At 38.2% G+C, this 20195-nt stretch overlaps 1 protein-coding gene across 3 annotated transcripts in view; it reads left to right on the plus strand.

The window, feature by feature from the left end:
- The window catches only part of LOC131692065 (SH3 and multiple ankyrin repeat domains protein 2), a 415982-nt gene that overhangs the window by 362626 nt on the left and 33161 nt on the right, over positions 1-20195 (plus strand). For all 3 annotated transcript variants that reach the window (XM_058978917.1, XM_058978919.1, XM_058978918.1), the window contains 3 exons: positions 3680-3848; positions 6526-6720; positions 14968-15034. In XM_058978917.1, the coding sequence (XP_058834900.1) occupies positions 3680-3848; positions 6526-6720; positions 14968-15034 (431 nt within the window). The remainder of the gene's footprint in view (positions 1-3679; positions 3849-6525; positions 6721-14967; positions 15035-20195) is intronic.

The following is a 20195-nucleotide window of genomic DNA, read 5'->3' on the forward strand; positions in this document are numbered from 1 at the left end:
TTACCCAGTAAGGAGCGAACGTGCCGTTCGAACTAAATAATTAATTATTTTTTCTGTTTTGACGTAAGTGCCAATAGCTCTTTTTCTTGTGTCCAATAGGGTAAACAAATCGAAATGGTGAGTTAAACGAAAGCAATTAGGTGTAAAAATCACCCTAAAGGCAGGATTCGAACCTGCAACCCTTAGGACTCCTTTGGATATCCTGCGCGGAGTTTTGAAAAGCATGCTTTTTATAATATAGGCTTTAAAGTTTTTCGGAGCGCAAAAATCTAATTAAAGGAAACATACAGGCATGAGATGTGAATCAGCTGTACTCTGAAACTTTTCAAGAATATTCTATGACAATAAGGGATCATCCATAAATGACGTAGCATTTTTGAGTGATTTTCAACGCCCCCTCCCCCAACGTAGCATTTTGTCACAAAACTATAAATACCCCCTGGTAATTACGTAGCTTGACGGTGACCCTCCCCCCACCCCTTGTCCCATAAAAAAATGATGCTGTAGTGAACCCACCATCAGTGCAAGGGTACGCCAGTGGCTGCAGTTACTTTTAACCGCAAAGTCAAAATTTGCTATCAAACGACTTTCAATTTATCGCTCTATGAAGGGCCAAAAAGGGTTGGATCCATAAGCAGAAGTTCTTATGCGCACTCCACATACAAAATTTAAGAAAAAATAAAACAAGTATGTTAGATAAAACGGGTAAGGTTGTCGTGACATCAGGTCAACCCCGATTCCCCCTTAAAAAGCTACCTAGCATGACATGACCCTCTACCACCCTGTCGTCACACATCATCACAAAATAAAAAACTCCCCCTCCCCCATATAATGCTACGTCATTTATGGATGGTCCCTAATTGTAATAATTGAAGCTAAATAAATACATTTTTGATACTGACTGACGAAAAAAATCTCCTTACATAGTTCTGTGTAATCGTTCCTGTTCTACAATCCAAATGTATCAAAATCCATATTAGTTATGGAATTTGCGTTTCGACTTCGTCTCATCAGAATCCGACACTAACTGAGTGACAGGTCTAAGTTAGCGCCAGATTCACGCTAGCTCCAAAAAACGGAGACACGACTTGTGTCCCTGACCAATGCCCTAGTCAAGCGTGGTGTCCCGCAAGACAAGGAGCTTATTTTTAAGCTTGGTTGTTTGCTCCCTGGCCTCATAATCAACATTCGTTATTCTCACCCCCTTCACCCCGCCACTCTACCACGGTTTTCGGATTTTGTTTTGTTGGATTGATGCGTCTAATCCAATTACTGCTTTTATATTTTGATCTTCTGTACCGACGAATCGCTGTGTATTCTATATAGTGTTCCGGAATCGTACACGAGTTATAGATATCATAAATGATGTGAGATTGCGTCGCACATATATTCGTAAATATATTCTCTAGAATCACTTTAATACTAGAAGTCATCGTGCTTAACATGTATATTGCTGACAGAAAGCGTTAATTTCAGTGGCTATGCACGAATATCTCCTCCAGTTTGGTACCCATATGCCGATTTTGTGCATTTAGTGCGACTTTTTGGTGATATAAAAATACGTGTTTTAGTTGCAAATGGGATATACTATCAAAAAGGCTGGCTGGGCGAAATGAGACTGCCGGAAAATAAGTTTTCTTATACTCCTCACTTTTTGCTTGCAATCCAGAATTTTCAGACATTTTTTCAGCCAATGATTCTTGACGGAGTCAATCCCTTACTTTAGCAGATCTTCCCAAACAAGACCCATGTCGAAGACTACACCGTCAATTTCTACTTCCCGGGCGGGTACGTAGCTTCTTCGTAAGAAGCGCGTAGCTAGCAATAATATTTGCCTGTTTAAGTCCAGTCGGAAAATGAGCCGAGCTTTTGGCTGATTCTAGTTAGTGTCTGGCTCCAGTGACACAACCGGCTCATTTTCCTGGGATATTGTTAGAGTGTATTTTTTGGAAAAGTGCACATATTTTACCCTATTAAATCATTCGGAAATTGATTCAGAAATTTATTCAGATATTCTTTCAGATATTTCGCTCAAGTACAGGAACCATTTCCGAAACCAATTAAGCTCGGTCAATATTAAATAATAACTATAATTTACCGTCAACAACTGGCATGTAACCTCTAGTCACATACATAAACTTCCGAATGTTCTTTCGTATAAAATGGGTGCTAATAATAGTTAAACCTTTGACTGCATTGCGATTGATCATTAACTTAGTGAAAGCTTCCTATCAACCAACAACCGGGCAAAAGAATGTTTCCCTTCCAATATGTGTCCCCGATTTCGAGTTTTGCGTCATGCTTTGGGCACTCTCCTTAGGTCCTGTTTAGACACACCAATCTATCACATCACCGGGTCTGTCGTTCACAGGGTCGGCAGAAGAGGTAGAACCTACGTGTGGAGTAAAAACCTAAACTTACCGTTTCATAGACAATCAAATTGAACTGTGCTTGTGATGCAATAATTTTATGCACAATAAGTTAAACGGCATCAATCCACAGCAATGCATTTCTTTACGGATGACGCACGCTTTAACATATTTATGCGAGGTGTGAAATAAATAATACAGCTAGGTATGGTAGGTTTGTTCATTATTGCATTAATCGATTCTTGCTTCGTAGTGGCGCGCCATCAACTATTTTGCCTTCTGCCAGCGACACTGCAACTGCTGTGTTTTCAAATTTCCCAACCTCCGCGAGATTGTTATTTTTTGTTTTGCAATACGCAACCACTATTCAAATGCGCATGAACAAGCCGTAAAACGATCCCGGTCGCGAGTCGACGTTACTGTTTTCAAACGCAAACATACAATCAACAAACATGCAAAGTGTCCTCTGCGGTCCCAATAAACAATCGAACAATTGTTCACAGCAGTGAAGGATGTGAATGAAGTGCATGTACTGTGATGATAGTTGGGTTTATGTCTATGATCAAAGGCATTCAGAGAAAATTTGGTGGTGAAGAGTATTGAAAACATCGTTCGATCATAACTTTCACAACCCAAAAAGCAAGGTTCGAACAGTTTAATATAAACTACTTGTACAACCATTTGAACACAGTCAAAAACATACCGCCATACCAATAGATTCCAAGCAAGAAGTATCACTCTGTCAGTCATTTGAAATTTGATCTTTTTGATCAACTGTCAATTCGTCACACCCCACCTTTCGTGGTAAACCTTTCAAAATGTAATCGAATTTTCAATATGAAACAATGGCTCTGTCAATAGAAAATCGATCAATTGGTTTTCTTCATCACATTTTCTTGAAGAATATTTTCATTAAATTATAGAACAAATTAAAGAAGCGCTGACCACTGCATTTATTTTGCATGCACACTGTATTGTATTGTATATATTGAACATTTAATTTTGTAGAAAGTAAAAACGCATTACCTATGCATAATGCAGAAGAAAAAATACAATTTGCTGATAAGCAACCATCATAAAATAAAAACCAATTCGCTTCGTTGTGCTGCAAAGACAGGTGCACTGCACTTTTCGTGGTACGTCATCATACCGATGTCACATTAGCGCAATTTAAGACGTGCGCGAGTTCGATTCCGCAAATCATCTTCGAGAGCTGCAATGACAGCAATTGACCCCGCACTTCGTAACATTATTTTACATCACAGAACGTGTGTTTTAAAACGATTCTTCTTTTCTGATTTCACTTTCAGCACCCTGCTGGAACTGGGCGCATCGCCAAATTACCGCGACACAAAGGGCCTAACACCGGTCTACCTCTCGGTTACGCGCAAAACCGATCCGAAAATCTGCGAAATTCTGCTTCACGATCACGCAACCCTCGGCATTCAGGACAGCCAGGGATGGCAGGAAGTGCACCAGGTAATAAAGCGGCTATTATTTGTTTTTTTTTTCTATTTTAATTTGTTTGACTTATTGAGAGTTGTTTGAGTAGACAGTAGAACGGTGATTGGGACTTTGATGAAGCATTTAAAATAAACCGACTGACTTGTTAGTATGGGAGAAGGAGTATTTACTCAGAGAGTGTAGTAGAGGTAGTTTGACTTCTAAATCTTGCAACCTTCTCCTAGGAAAAAAGAGACATTCTGATAACGTACACCACCACTAGGACGATTGTTAAAGTGAAAAAACTAGGAGTGGGTAATGCCAGGGACGTAACCGCGGTGTTGACGTAGGACTAAACTTGGGCATATCATATGACATTCATGGATAATTTGAGCCAATGCACTTTTTGAATGAATGTTTACTGGAAATTTCATGTCGAATGAGATTGCCACATTCACTGATTTTCTAGGACTTGCAAAAACCTTCGGGTTTGTAGATTAATTTGATAAACATTTGCTTATATGAATCACTGGTAAATGTATACAAGAATTGACAGGCGCAAACTCAATTCAAGTTATTAAATGGAACTTTCTAATTCAATTCTTTCTCCTTTATGTTTTCATCCTAAAAAGAACGGTTTGTAGATAACTATGTTTGGTGATACCAGACGAGAATCCTTGCTAACGATTCTAACCTTGCCCGAATTCGCTTCTACTGCGTACATACACGAACATTCCCCTTTTGCAGCTCACATCGAATGAGCATTGTATGTCGGAATGCGATCTCTTTTATAAACTTCTTAGTGCAGATGGTAGTCCATCCCTTTGTGCGACAAATGAAAATATTTTCATCATTCGTTTTGGCGTGGCATTCGCTTAGTAGCAGGGTTGCCACATTCACTAATGTTCTAGAAAGATTTGCATTGTAGATTAATTCGATAAACATTGGTTTATATGTGTCATTGATAAAGTACAGCAGACTTGACAGGCGCAAACTCAATGCAAGTTATTAAATGGAACTTTCTAATTCAATTCTTTCTCCATTATGTTTTCATCCTAAAAAGAACGGTTTGTAGATAACTATGTTTGGTGATACCAGACGAGAATCCTTGCTAACGATTCGAACCTTGCCCGAATTCGCTTCTGCTGCGTACATACACGAACATTCCCCTTTCGCAGCTCACATCGAATGAGCATTGTATGTCGGAATGCGATCACTTTTATAAACTTCTTAGTGCAGATGGTAGTCCATCCCTTTGTGCGACAAATGAAAATATTTTCATCATTCTTTTTGGCGTGGCATTCGCTTAGTAGCAGGGTTTCCACATTCACTAATGTTCTAGAAAGATTTGCAAAAACCACCATTCAAAGCACGGCTAATTAATGCTTTTACAAAATCATTTCTATCAAAATTTACGGTAAAATCTACGGAATCTACTACACAATTGTTTTAATTATTTCCCAACACATCGCGCAAAAATCTGTTCCGTACAGCACAGCGCAAATAATTGACGTTGGAAAACAAATCGGCAACTTCAGCTGCCAAACACTTAGAAACGATCGAAGCATTTTTCCGTTAATATCACTTTTCTGACTCAAATTGTTGTAGGTATTTTATTGCTTCCGTCCAATTGGTCAGTTTATTGGTTTTATCGCACATTTTTCGGATATTATTATAGAAAATAACTAACCCGATAAGAGGGAAGTTATTTTCCAAAGCACGAAATGGAAATTTCAATTGTAATTCTTCTGAGAACGATTTTGTGGTCCTAATAAGGACCGTTTGTTGTGAATATCATTTCGCCGTTTCCCGCTCGGCATGATGATTATTCGCTTGGCATGGATAGCGCACAGATTGGTATTTTCCAACAAACTAACCAGGCAGGCCTCGCTGGCTTCTTAAAGGGCCATTACGGCTGAGCTCCGGAAGAGTAGGTTTTGAAATTCTGTGCAATCTCACGGACCAGGCACTGGAAGAGCAGCTTGCGATTTAGTAACTCTGTCCACTTCTGAGAGCAATGAATTTCACGCAGGGCGACGACTGTTCTTGGTTGGCAGCGATAAGGCAGTAGCTATGATTTGGTTGGTGGTCAAAATGCAGCTTCTCGTTGAGCAGCACACGTACGTGTGTTCTGCTCTGTGGCTTACACACGTCTGGCTTTAAGAAAAACTGTGACACCCATATTTATAGGTTTTAGCATTAATGTTGATTCGCATTAAAAGTAGTTTTTGAACTTTTTAAACAAGTTTTACATAGCAAACAAGGTATCAATAGCAAGCGTTGAACGTTTTCCTTTCGATTTATGAAACAAAATTAGTAATTCCTTTAGTAGGAGAAAAGTTATTAGAGTTCAAAGTGTACGTAACGCATCCGTTTTGAAAATTTTGAAATGACACCCAGTATAGTAAAGAAAGACGTAAGTCCTACGTCAAAAAGTTCGAAAGTGACAAGTATTCTAATGAATCTCTTTTTTCTTCTCTTTTTCTCTTTTTCTTTTCTCATTGTCCTACATGCGCACTTCCGCTGACTATCTCCAACTTTCTGATCCAAAATAACAACCAACTATTTAACTGCAACCTTAAACCGTTTCTGAAAACACACGAAAAAAAACAAATAACACCCTAACCAAAATACTTGACCCGGAACCATAATACTCTCACATGCACACATCAAACCAAAACAATCACAACAACAACAAACCACAACATTGTAGGCTTGTCGGAACGGGTTAGTGCATCACCTAGAGCACCTGCTGTTCTACGGTGCGGATATGGATGGTCAGAACGCTTCCGGCAATACGCCGCTGCATGTTTGCGCTGTTAACAATCAGGAGGCTTGCGCTAGAATGCTTCTCTTTCGCGGTTCCAACCGGGGCGCTCTAAACTATGCCAATCAGACACCGTACCAGGTATCAGTATATAGTTTTGTTATTTTTTCTATGGCTATATAAATATTATATGTATGTGTATTCCTACAGTTTTTTGATAGCGTGTAGTACTAAACTAAAATGTCTAGTAAATTGCGAGCGTTTTATCGTGACATAAAATATACCTATCCTTTCCTATCCTTCCTCCTTTCCCGTTTCCTGTACGGTTCGTGCGGCTCTTTATTGCGTTAAATTTCTGGGATGACATGTTTTAGATCCACTTTATACTAAATACAACAAAACCTTTGGGATCTCACTTGTTTTAAAATCACTTTATGACAAATACATACAACAAAACCTAATTATAATAAGTCAAGGGGTTTGCGCTTCGGCATCGTCTCCACAGAATCTGGAAAATACTCTTGGACTCAGTGCCGTAAAATTTCAGTTCACAGGATCGAAACTGAATGAATGCAGCCAATCAGTCGTCTATGGAAACGTTGAAATTCATTTAAAATATCGTTACTATTGAACTGAAGCTCTCCATCCGCCATCGCTCTCAAATGAGTGGCACTTCATAGTCAACCTACTTCGTTTGATCCTGTCAAATGAAAAGAACCAGTGAACACCAGGCAAATGAGATTCGGATAAACAGTCGAATTCGTGTCAAATTCGAAAGAAAGTACTAGAATGAAATATCAAGATATTATGAAAATAATTCACGAAAATCGTTACTAAGATCCTAAAGTCAAGAATATAAATCACACTACTCGTGACAAAAATTCGTGACTAAGATCCTGAATTCATGAACATAAATAACACTACGCTGACAGAAAAATCCGATAGTAAACTCATGAATACAATATCACTGTAACGTGATAAAAATCACAAAAAACGCGAACAAGCTCCTGGACGACCTGCAGCTCTGTACGACTATAGGGCATAGGCGTCCAAGGTGGTTGACTATCGAGTTCCCGGCGTATTTGACAAAAGAATCCTGTACTCGCTATTCGTAGGCAGTAAAAGAAAATTACACCGGCACAAGAACCACGAGTGCCTAAGTGTATGATGCCTTTGGAAGGTTGATGAAAAATGGCATCGCTGAATTTGGGATAGACTCCACTCTCACTCGCTGGCGAAGATGCGCATGCGGTGGCTGTGCAAAAAAAAAAGCTGGAGGAGTCCCACTGATGATAATGATGATGAATTTTTCTGAGATAATTGGAAATATTTATTTATATGACCAATTAACCTCGAGACAGCTCGAACAGATGCCGCACTGGTTGCTGACAAATCCAGACGAAGTATACAATTTAAAGAACGATCGAAGCGAACGGTTTATAAGTTACAATTACACGAATATAAAAGTGTTAGAATGATCGTCATTTCATAACTTTATTTCAGTTTATATCCTTTATGCAATGATTCCATAACAAAAGGTTTGGTTGAGTCAATGATATAATCACAAGTAGAATCAGCGTCAAAACATCCACACAGAGCATCGGTCCATTCGAATGTTTATTGTCTGCGAGAAAGAATAATAAGGAATGATTATTTTGTGAACAGATAAATGCAGCCTAAATTTCAGTGCCATTGCCACCGAAGAAGCAGTAAATTTTGGTAATAATTTAAATTCCTTTTAGTAAAAGGATTGTACAGCAGAGTGGTCCTTTTGGATACGGCAAATGTTGTCACCTACCTATACCACACAAACCAGGGAAAATACGCGAACAACAGGCTCCCACCTCAGAACATCGACTGCACGTAGGACCTCGAAGGTACACAGGTCTGCCAACAGTATTACCTGCCGGATAGTAGTTGCAAGCGATCATTGAACCACCGAACATGTTGGCAACACCGCAGCCAATAAATTTCGTATCCGCCCATATCATTTGTGTGTAGTTTGAGATACTGAAGGAGTAATAAGACTGCGTATATAGCTAAATATCACAGAAAAAATAAAACTTACTCCTTTGGCTGGAGACTATCCAATGATAAATTCGTCATTGTCCGAGATTCATGAAACCATTTTCTAATAACGATTGCCTCCCAATTCCGAGCGACAGGTTGCGGTAGAAAATATATGTTTTGTCCTAGGGAGTATGATGAGTTGTCTAAGAAGTGATTTATATTATAAGGTATACTCTAAAATATTCTATTGAGTTCCGTACAAATAAAGTTACAGTCGTCGACAGCAATGATGCACTGCTGAAGCCACTTTTCTGACATTCGTTGAAGATCTGCGTCCCAATGCTGCAAATAGAGTTACACTGTGAATTAGGTTATGTGAGGTTTGAGTTCAGCCAAACCGACCAAATATTGCATGTTTGAAGCAGGTATGCTAGAATCCGTTGCTATCCTGTTTCGTATGCCATTATGTCCCATTAGTAACCTCTCTATCTTGTCCGCACTCATCTCAATCGGTTGGTATTGTCGGCAGGTTGCAGCTGGATGGTTCTGGTGAACGAAACAACAATCAAATATTCAAGCCATTTGATTCAAATACCTTAAAACACATCGTATGAACTCTTGCTCCGCACTTGTTGTTGGAACACAGATCTATATGCTCCTGCTTAAATACACGCCACTGATGCTGAGCATTGGAAAAATGTAGCACGATTGTGAACCAAATAATTCCACGCATATTTTTATTTGTCGAATTATGTCAAGATGGTCGGACATGCCTGCTTCGATTGATATTTAATTATATTTTCGCCCTGTTTCTCTTTTCACCTTACTTATTTGAAATCGTCAGTTGAAGCAGCGTCGCTCAAATGGTAGGGCGAAAATTGGTGCACTCGATTCGAGATTTTCGAGTATTTGACCGAACGAGCATACCACCGTTTTCAGGCTATTTTTGTTGTAATATTGGTTCTTAGGAACAAAGCAAACATGTTGACGCCAATTTTTGTGCATCCCATCAATTGTAGGCCGAGTGATAAATGAGATTCACCCTAACTAAAAAATGGCATTTTCGCCAATCGAAAGAAATATTCAAAACTTGCATCGATCCGTAAAGTTTGTTTCGTATTGATTCTAAAGTGAGACATTTAAATTGCTCGAATCTATGAATGTGAGCGGTTCAATTCATTTCAACACCAGTCACGCTAGACAGCCGGAATACAGTACGGGATGGCTTGCCTTTGCGTCCATCGTTTTTTTTTTTTCATAAACTGAGGTTTTGAATTCAACTTGAATTGAACTGAATGCTACAATTTAAAGTATTATTTTTTGAGCGGTACAATTCTCGACAAACATATGATTACGGCTTAAAAGCCAACTATCAAAATTCACTTTTAACGAAAATTCCGGACAAACGGTCACACGCCAGTCTCAGATGTTGGTAGTAAAGAAAAGAGAAAAGTTTTCTCTAGCATGCAGTACTGTGAACTGTGTTTGGACAGTAACGGTTTGTCTGGAATTTCCCTTTAAAGGGAATTTTGACAGTTGGCTTTTAAGCCGTAATCATATGTTTGTCGAGAATTATGCTCTGTTTTCATTAAGCATATTTTAATTGTGAATTCTCCAAAATTCAAGAATGTGCATTACACCGGTAACTTTTTTTCGGAATACTCCTAAATCAATTGGTAATTAGCTCTGCAAACCATATGCCAAATATGAGCTTTTTCCTATATCTCTAGTTCACTTACAAGAGTTTAGAAACAATATATGGAAAATCGGAAAAAAAACAAAATTCAATGAAAACTCCCACAGTTACTCTACCTGCATCAGAACATCAGGTAGTAAAGCATTTTTTATACCGAATAACTTTGTTGAAAGTTGCATAATGATTCGAGATTACCGTACAATGTTAACTAACTTCGAGGAATATTTGAAAATGTCCTATTCTAAGAATGTGCCAGAAGGAGCATTTAACAGTATATTAGAATATTTTTTTACCTCAAAGTCAGATCAATTTGCAGTCTTCTCCTATGTTGTTCCTTTTATCTTGAGCTAAACATCTGAGGATTTTGGGATACATAAGATGATGCTTTCATTTTTGACTGAGTTAATGGTTTTCGTTTCCGATATTTTAAATATTTTCGCAAACAAACTTAAAAACTCTTGTGAGTAAACCATAAGTATCCGAACAAGTTTGTATTTGGAATGGGGCTTTTGTAGCCAATTACCATCCTATTGAGTGGTGTTCCGAACAAAAGTCAATTTGGTGGTCTAATGTGCATAGACATATTTTGGTGACAAAAATAATGGAGTCGTCTTCTTTCACACAAAATTAGTCGTTAGCAATTTTCTTTACTTACAATTGTACTTAAACTTTCTGGAAGTGAAGTAACTACGGCTATATGATTATGTTTTTTTATATGATAGCCCTATTGAACCTCTTCTTCCAACCAAAACATCCTTGACTCCGTTTATCATGTTTAGGGCAATGGTAGGGTTAACATGTTCAGAAACCTCCAACCACACTTTATTTAATTCAAGTTCATTTTTGAGATTTTAAGAAGGCTCAACATTTCTCGATAGAGCAAAGTTGTGGAATGATTCTGAGGTTGGCTTCTTTTAGTACACAAATCAACATGACTCTGGTTCTGTACCAGCCTAAAACGGTCCGAGCTTTGTCGAAGATGCTGAATCCGGCTATAACAGAGTCACACCTCCGTTAGACCTCAAAAAGAAAGTTGTTTTTGAAGACAGTGCTCCTTGTAGATTCGTCTGTTTACGTTCATTATATCGTAAACAGACAAATCTACAAGGGGCACAAGCTGAATCAATTTGCCCCATACGAGCGGACATAGCGTAGTTGGTAAATCAATTGCCTTGTACGCAACTCACCTGGGTTCGATTCTCAACTCCGCACATAGGGTTAGAGATTTTTCTAAAGCAGTTTCTCTAATCTGAAATAGAAGCAAATTCGCCTATGGTTGAAAACTCTATAGTAAAAAAGTTTGCCCCAAGCGCAGATTGCTTGCCAGACAAATATGTTTTAACCAATTTTAACAGTTTCTTCTTCTATCTCTTATGCAGCTTCTTTGCGCTACCGTGTTTTTCGCTACGATACGGCCTTCCAAACTATGTATACACGTTTAACTAATTTTACTCAAAAACAATTGCAACTTGAATAGTTGGATCGGTGCTTGAATTGGTTCAATATCTGGTCATTTTGTGCTGCATTTCTAGTCGCTACCATCTATGAACCGCTTTCAACGACTATGTGCGCTTTAGAGCCGTTTGGATATTGATTGAATTTTGGTAATATAAATATTTCACTATAAACTATCTTTATTTAAAAATTATTCCAATTTATGAACTCGTTAAAGTTACAAACAATGAAGTGTGTCTATGTTTTCGAAAGCAATTTTTTGTATGAATTTATGTAAATCCTCAGTGCTGGTCCCCTAAAATTTCGGGTCCTCTGGCTTTAGCCCAGTGTGCCCATTAGACTGGCTCGAGGTTGCATGGAAAAAATTGAAATGATCCCAATTAGCGGAGGCAGAGCGTTTACTTACTCCTCGGATTTGCGCATTGCTTTTAAAGTTTGTATGGAAATTAGTATGGGAAAATGTAGTTTTTTGCATCTCCACTCATACAGATCGCTATTTCACTCAAATTTAAAATCCAACAAAAAATAAAAGAGCAGTCTAGAATGTAGTTAACAACTTTTCCGATATCAATAACTTACTAGGATTTTTGCAAGAAAATTTTATTAGGATCTTACGAGAGAAGGGTTAAATAATTCGAAGAAAATTATTAATTCTGTCAACACCTCAAATCCCAATTATCTCAGAATCTGTTCATCGCAGAGACTTATACTCTTAGAAATTATTACATATTTTCAATATTTTACAGAATAATTTTTGAATTACTTAAGGAGAGCGTCTGGTGTAGTTGGCAAAAAATAGACTTCTTTTTTATCCGCTTAATTGTAAGTATTGAACCTCTACAATAGTCTCCCGACATCTCGGTGGCCACGATGAACTTTTTGTGTTTTCAACAGCCGTGCATCCTGCGCGCGTTTTTGTTATAACACAGGCAGATTTCAATCTATCAGCAACAATTTTCGAAAAACAGCTATAAAAATACAGTGAAAATAATACACTCTAAACTACTCCTACTCAAATGTTCAAGAGAAAATATCCAATGGGTCATTTCTACAATGTTTTTTCTGTGATGCAATTTGATGTGGGACACCCTTTAATAGCATTTTTCTCGAAACCGTGTTTTTCATATTGGCAAACACGATGACATAATAAGTATTCAACGAATTGACTAGATTTTTTTATGAGAATGCACAATATGTGTAGCCAGTCGATGAACCACAGAAATCCAAATTAATTTTCCCCCCTTTTATTATGAAGAAAACGAGCGAATATTCCAGTAAAATATAAGATCTTTAGGTTTTCATGAAGCCATTTTCTGAAACCTTTTTCCCATTTTTTTGGTTCATCGAGTAACTAGAAGTCTAACCTTTACAAATCCTGTTGAATTTTATGTATCGGATAATTTTATTAAGAGTTATCGTGTTCGCCGCGGCGCTCCTCGACGTGGAAATGATTGGACGTCAACTCTAAGAACGCTAGTATGTGTGGCTCTGAGTGACTAATTTTTTTTTTTTTCGTGCGCAATGAATGTGTGAATAGAGCTTGATATTACACAAAAGATCCATTGTTGCCTTGCCTTCAACATCGTAAAACAAAATAACTCTCGGTTTGAGCACTTTACACCATACGCTCCCCTTAAAAGTAGTTGGGAAATAAAAGACCGATTTAATTCACATCTACATTTATCAACAGTCAATGGCAATAGATTGAGCAAATGCAATAAAAATGTGATCGATGATATCAATATGGTACAACCTCACTGTTAGGTAAATTGAATTGGTTTTTCCCAGTTAAATTCTTGTGATTCAGAAAATTCAGAATTTCATTCTGAACAAAGACACCAACTCGTAGCAATGAACATATTCTGAGATTGAAACGTTGGTGGTACATTTGCAGTGTTGACAGAAATAATAATTTTCTGAGATTAATTTTACCCTTCTATCATCAAATCGTAATAACATTTCCAAAAAAAACCAAGTTGGTTAAAGTTTTCGTGAAAGTTGTTAACCACATTTTTAGTAGCGTTGGTTTTTCAGCTTGAGTGAAATAGCGATCTGAACATGCAGAAGTGCAAAAAGCTAGTGTTTTCCTCACTAATGTCATGTCCGTATAAAATGCGCCAATCCGAGGAGCAACCAATCGCCCCCATAACTTACACAGTCATTTGGGACTAATAAAGGTACTCCAAAAATTGCATAGCCCATACGTAAAGACGGTACTGTTTGGTAATCGTCAGCAAACCTGCAGGTTGGAAATCTTAGCTCATAATTTTTTTCTAGACAACCCTTCGGCAACCAGGCTCCATGACAAAGCTAACAGAACGGTACCTTGTGGACATCCACAAGTACTTAACTTCCCTATACCTGCTTATCTTAGTGACGAACCAGAGTGCGATTACTAAGCATTGCGTTTATCCAACCCGAGATACATGTATAGGTACATGAGATACATGTAGGCAACGGCCGCATGTCGTAATAGATTGCAATGGCACATGGTATTGTTTGTTTACAATTAACCCCAAATCCATACTTTTGTTTCGATCCATCTGCGTGGTAGTCATGGAAGTATAATTGAGTCGGTGGCGTTCCGTTAAGTATATAACTCTTCAAAATTTACCATCTCATCTCAACTGAAACTGAAGTCGGTAGTGACCGACAGCGATGTTTTTAGGATGTTTTTATAATTCAGAAGGGAAAATGATTATTACCGAAGATTAGAGATTGGTGATGGTGTCGCTAACCCTTCCGTAGACGATTGTAGTTGAACCAATGTAGCTGCATTATCGTTAATATAATTTGTAGCTCTTCAGTTTGCCATCAACAATAAAAAACCGGATCATTTGCACAATTTCTAAACTCCCCTTTCCTTCTTTAGACCGATGTATTTACATTATACAGTTCAACAGTGAAAGTCACAGCTAATTTGTTGCTACATTTCACACCCCGTATGTCACGGCAAAACGAAACCATCAACGCACTCATTTGTATAGACAGATGAGTTCGTTTGTGTACATTAGTGTACATATCTTTCTTCGGTGTAACGATGATAATTTGCCGCAGCGAATCATTTCCACCGGCTAAATATGTACCCCGCTTAAGCTGAGTCCCTCCCACCCCCCTTTTTTCGAGCCCCTTCCCCAACATAGTCAAGTTAGATACAACACGATACTAATTGACCGCGTTGTCGCGTTTTTGTTTCCTTTTCTCTCTCGCTCCAAACTCATCCGCAGGTCGCCGTCATCGCTGGCAATTTGGAACTGGCTGAGATGATACAGAACTACAAGAGCGAAGATATCGGTAAGTAGGTCCGAGGTGTCGCCACCTCTTTAGTCCCAATGTGCATAAATAAGTAGGCGCAGAAAAATGAGCTGCTGAAAAGTTTGCTAACTTTCTTGTACGTTCGATTTTTTTCTTCTCACTCTATCTCTTTCTCGCTCGTCAACAACCGCTGCCGGTTGCGTTGATTTTTTTGTTTTATTTTTCAATCTCAATAGCGAATGGTTTTTTGCTCTCATTTTTCTCGCTGTTTCATTTCAATCTCATCATCTTCCTGCTCGCATCATCATAATCTCTAGATACGTTTAATAGCAATACACCATTTTTCATCATCTTGATTGTGGTTTTTCGTTGTTTCGCACACTGCCTTCCAACCGACACGAACGGGTCGATGGCTGAGCGCGGTTTCTTAGGCGGCTGTAGGTGGAAGAAGCGTGCGATAGGAATATAGCATTTAATCACTCACTTTTTTCCCATACACATACACACAAAACACATGTGTTACTTGTTACATTTTTCGCAACCTTAGATGTGCCGTTTTGTTTGTGTCTGCCCGTTTTCCGCAATAGCGCAACGTCTTTGTTCTGTTCTCACAGTTCTCTGTTCTCGGATCATGTCACATTGTCAGCAGACAGACGTTGTTCCATCACGTCAACACATTCGACACACACACGTTGCATGATTACTACTATGAAAGCTTCCTAGAGTTTTAGCTTGGTTTAACTAAAAAAAACGACACACGGCAGTGAAGGCTCGGTTTACATGCTTTTTGAATGCTCGGTTAATGGAATTCTTTATCCCGATTGTCGCTGTTGAATCGGTTCACTGGTTACTGAGATAGTCAGTCAGTGAGATAGTTAACGGCATGCAACAGTTTTTATCATTAGCAATACCTGATTTGATAAATGGGGAATTTTTTGATGAAATTCCAGTTTCGATAAATGTTTGTCATTTCAAAACCATTTTTGAAAGAGGCTAAACGACTTTGTAAACAAACTCGCGTTCCGCTTATTTCGCTTAATCTGCCACTTTTTAAAAGTAATATGCGGTTTAAAAATATTATTTAAGATATTATACTCGGTCGCCTGGTAAAAAGTGAAGTAAGTTTGTATACAAATGTCTCTTTGGTTCATTAAAACAATAATAGTGAATTATCAAACATTTGTTATAAAAATAATCGAATTGATTTAAAAATGTCTTGAATAAAAAATGCACTAGTTTATACCAATCATTCGTGTAGTATTTAATACGGTAGCTTCTCACGTCAAATGCAGCCTCAAAGCATTTTGTATGTGTATTTGCTATTCTATTCAACAAATTCACTACATTTTTCCTTACTTCTACTTTCATACGTTCGTGCTAGACAGAACCGCGCTTCTAGAGCTATTCAAGGAATGTGTTTTCATTATTTTTTCGCTCTTCTTCTACACAAATATTTACTCTCGCACTGAAACTTTTACCGGTACCGGTAGTCGGTACACACCTATACTCTCCAGTCCATGTAGATAAATTTGTTATTGTTTACACACTCTGGTGCGTTTCGTTACGCACCGTGTTTCACCGAAATGGCTAACGACGTAGACTCCACTTGGGGGGACCGTGCATTAGGCGAGGAAGTTAATTAGTCACAATTTGCTACTATAGTTACTTCTGCACTCATATAACAGATGTGTTTTTAACCGTTGACTGTAGCATCTAATACCGCACAGACTAAGCAGATACACCTACGACATCGCAGTTCTTAACATTGGTCGTAATACGATCGGGATAATTAGCCGAACCAATGGACTGGTCATCCGTAAACAAAACAAACGTAATCCGGTTACTCGGTCTCTATCTGGCAAAAGTTTCACGAACTACTGCTTAGTTGTTTTGGATGTATCAAATCTGTTTAGTCTGTGTTCATCGGATATCATTTTTCATTCATTCTTCAGCTGAATTGTTGTTTGTGCATTTTCTAGCTACTGTTACCATTAGAGTATAGCCTAGAGAATTGGTTTTGTGTTTTGATTGTTGGACGTTTCGTATGTTCTACGTGCTAATCCTGAACGCTGAATAGAATGCTCATAGTCCAGGTCGCAGTCAAAGATGTCAATCATGAAAGGTAATAATTCTATATGTATAATTGTTCTCGTATTGATGTTTCAGTGTCTAAAATCATTCCTTGATACTTTGAAGACTGAACCAACAATTTATCGCTAGATAAAGTTGATTTTTTGTGCTTTGAATTCATCTCATCAATAATTAGCACCAACTTGGGGCCAGTTAGACGCGAAATTCAAACTAGCGCCAAATTGCCACCAGTTAGACACTTGATCCAAACAGCCACAACACTTGTGTGAACACCTAAAATAATTGGCAGGTCCCGAGTGATGTCTCGATAAGCAATCACTGAAGCTCATTTGGTACTGGATTAGATGACGATTTGGTGCTAGTTTGGATTTATCGTTAGCCGGTCACACGTTAGTGCTAATTATTGATGAGATGATTTAAAAACACAATAATTCTAATTTCTCTTAGTTAGGTGTTGTGCCCTTCTGCACACATTGGTTTAATCTTTTTCTTATTTGAGCAGATCTTTTGCGTTATCGCTACTTTTCCACAGTTCTGTAAACAGACTCGTTTTCATCGTTCATCGCATAGTGATACTAATTTACACCAGAACACTAAAATATTTTTCCTTGACAGAATTCGTAACCGACTTCGTAAAGATAAACCTGTGAACACTTTTAAATTGATATATGTTGTAAATCAGTAAATCACTACTGCCATCGATTCAAGCCGGCCGATCACTGAGCTAACCATAAACGTTTTCTAATCGCGCTTACATTGCTCGTTTTATTCATATTGACAGTTGTTATTTTATATGAACCTGAACGTCTGTTATCTGTGCTATTCCTACTAAAGGTTAGGTATTTTCGGAATTGACGAGTAGATGACGGAAATCGTTGTCTGACCCCATTTAAAATTAAAAAGATGAGTGGGTAATATCAGAGACATAACCGCAATGAAGTAGAATAAACTTGAATTTTTCCATTCTAACTTGTGCCGAAAATTGTCATCGGGAACTCCAAGAGGAATGGGATGATTTTTTTTTTTCAATTTTTGCGAATAACAATCTCAATCGTTATTGATGGAATTCGAAAATAATACCATCGCATTCAGTGTTCTGGAATATGCAGGCGCTTTAAAATAATGGACATTTTCTCCTGGACGTTATTCGCAAGAACTGTACCTACTTTAATAGTACCATAATTAACGTCAAAAATTCTAGAATTGAACCACTCAGAAACGCGTCCTTCGGTCATTTTTTCCCACAGCTGATCGAATCTGAGTGTAGTACGCTGAACACTATTTATTAAAACACAGGTTTCAAAGGAAGCAACAAATAGAACGGTACCATATACCAGTTTCCAAGTTCTAAACAAAACTTTTTGAAATAATAAATCAAAACGCTGTGATCGTTTTCGTTCCGATTCCACTTTCATATTCCTATATAAAATCCCACACTGAAAATGGACAGAGGATTTTGATCGGTATAAAATACTAATGCTTATTCCAAGCCTGTGATAAAAACAAAAAACATTCAGTGCGTTATCTTGGTCACTGGTCTAATATAGCTCAATCTGCTCACCCACCGAACTCTCCAACTAACTCCCGTCTTTAGGTAAGCACAAACCTCGTAGAATCCGCCCGTGCTTTAGAAATACCTACAGAAGAAATACCTACAGACTCATTACCCTAGGTACCTACAAATCGCCAAAAGCATTTTGACATCAGAACGCACACACAAGAGTAAAAATATTTTTTTCCCAACGCCAACTCACAAATAGCACACACATGTCACAATCTGCAGTGTGTTGAACTCAATCCAAAGACGCACCCTACTGACTCATTTTACAAATCATTGTGTGTACACTAGAGTGACAGGAAAAAAATGATCCCTATCGGCCCACCTCTGAGTCGATTCCTAGTCCCACAAGGAGTACTTGTTCCAAATTTGAAGCGAATCGGACAAGTCTAGCTACCGGACCAACGTGCCTGAAGTTTGTATGAGATTTTTCGACAATTAACATGGAGGAAACCCACTAACTCGCATTTTTGCCGCTAGATGGCACTGTATGCATCGTATTATCACTGTAAGTGAAAATAAGAAAGATAATTTAATTGTCTACAACTTTGTCGAAGACTGCTTATCAATCCGGCTTTGTTAAAAGAAGTTATTAAACTTTTAACGAAGAGATGTCTGAGTCAGTTTTCTATGGGGCCTAGCAGTGCATGGTTGTGTATCAGTACTCGATTCCCATGAACTAAACATTTTTGTGAAATAACCGTTAGATTTAGCTGAATAATATGTTCAGAAGAGTTGTAGTAAATAATACGAGTCATGTTTTGGTTAGAAAATTTTAGTTCCACATTGTATGGCATAGAGGGCGCTAACACTAACATTGCAAAGAAAAGAGATAGATATTAGGTGTCTTCTACAAAGTTGTAGAGCAGGCATTTTTCAATAAATCTTCCGAACATTTCGATATTCTATCTCTCTTCTATGAAAAGTTAGTGTTGGCGCCCTCTATGCGGTCACAGTTGAAACTAAAAATTTTAAACCAAAACATGACTCGTATTATTTACTACAATTCTTCTGAACGTACTAATGAGCTAAATCCAATGGTTATTTCACAAAAATGTATAGTTCGTGGGAATCGAGTACTGATACACAACCAAGCACAACTAGGCCCCATAGAAAACTGACGCAGACATCACTTTGTTAAAAGTTTAATAACTTATTTTAACAAAGCCGGATTGATAAGCAGTCTTCGACAAAGTTGTAGACAATTAAATTATCTTTCTTTTTTTCACTTACAGTGATAATACGATGCATACAGTGGCATCTGGCGGCAAAAATGCGAGTTAGTGGGTTTTCTCCATGTAAATTGTCGAAAAATCCCATACAAACTTCAGGAGCGTTGGTCCGGTAGCTAGACATGTTCGATTTGCTTCAAATTTGGAGCAAGTACCCCTGGTGGCACTAGTAATCGAATCAAGGGTGGACCGATTGAGTTTTCAAAAATTCATTATTTTTCTGGGCAGTCTAGTGTACGCGACTAGGGTTGTGGTACCGGTAATACCGGTACCGAAAATCCCGGGAATACCGACCCATTTTTGGTACCGTAATACCGGT

This window comes from Topomyia yanbarensis, chromosome 3, assembly GCF_030247195.1.
Source record: "Topomyia yanbarensis strain Yona2022 chromosome 3, ASM3024719v1, whole genome shotgun sequence".
Taxonomy (NCBI): domain Eukaryota; kingdom Metazoa; phylum Arthropoda; class Insecta; order Diptera; family Culicidae; genus Topomyia; species Topomyia yanbarensis.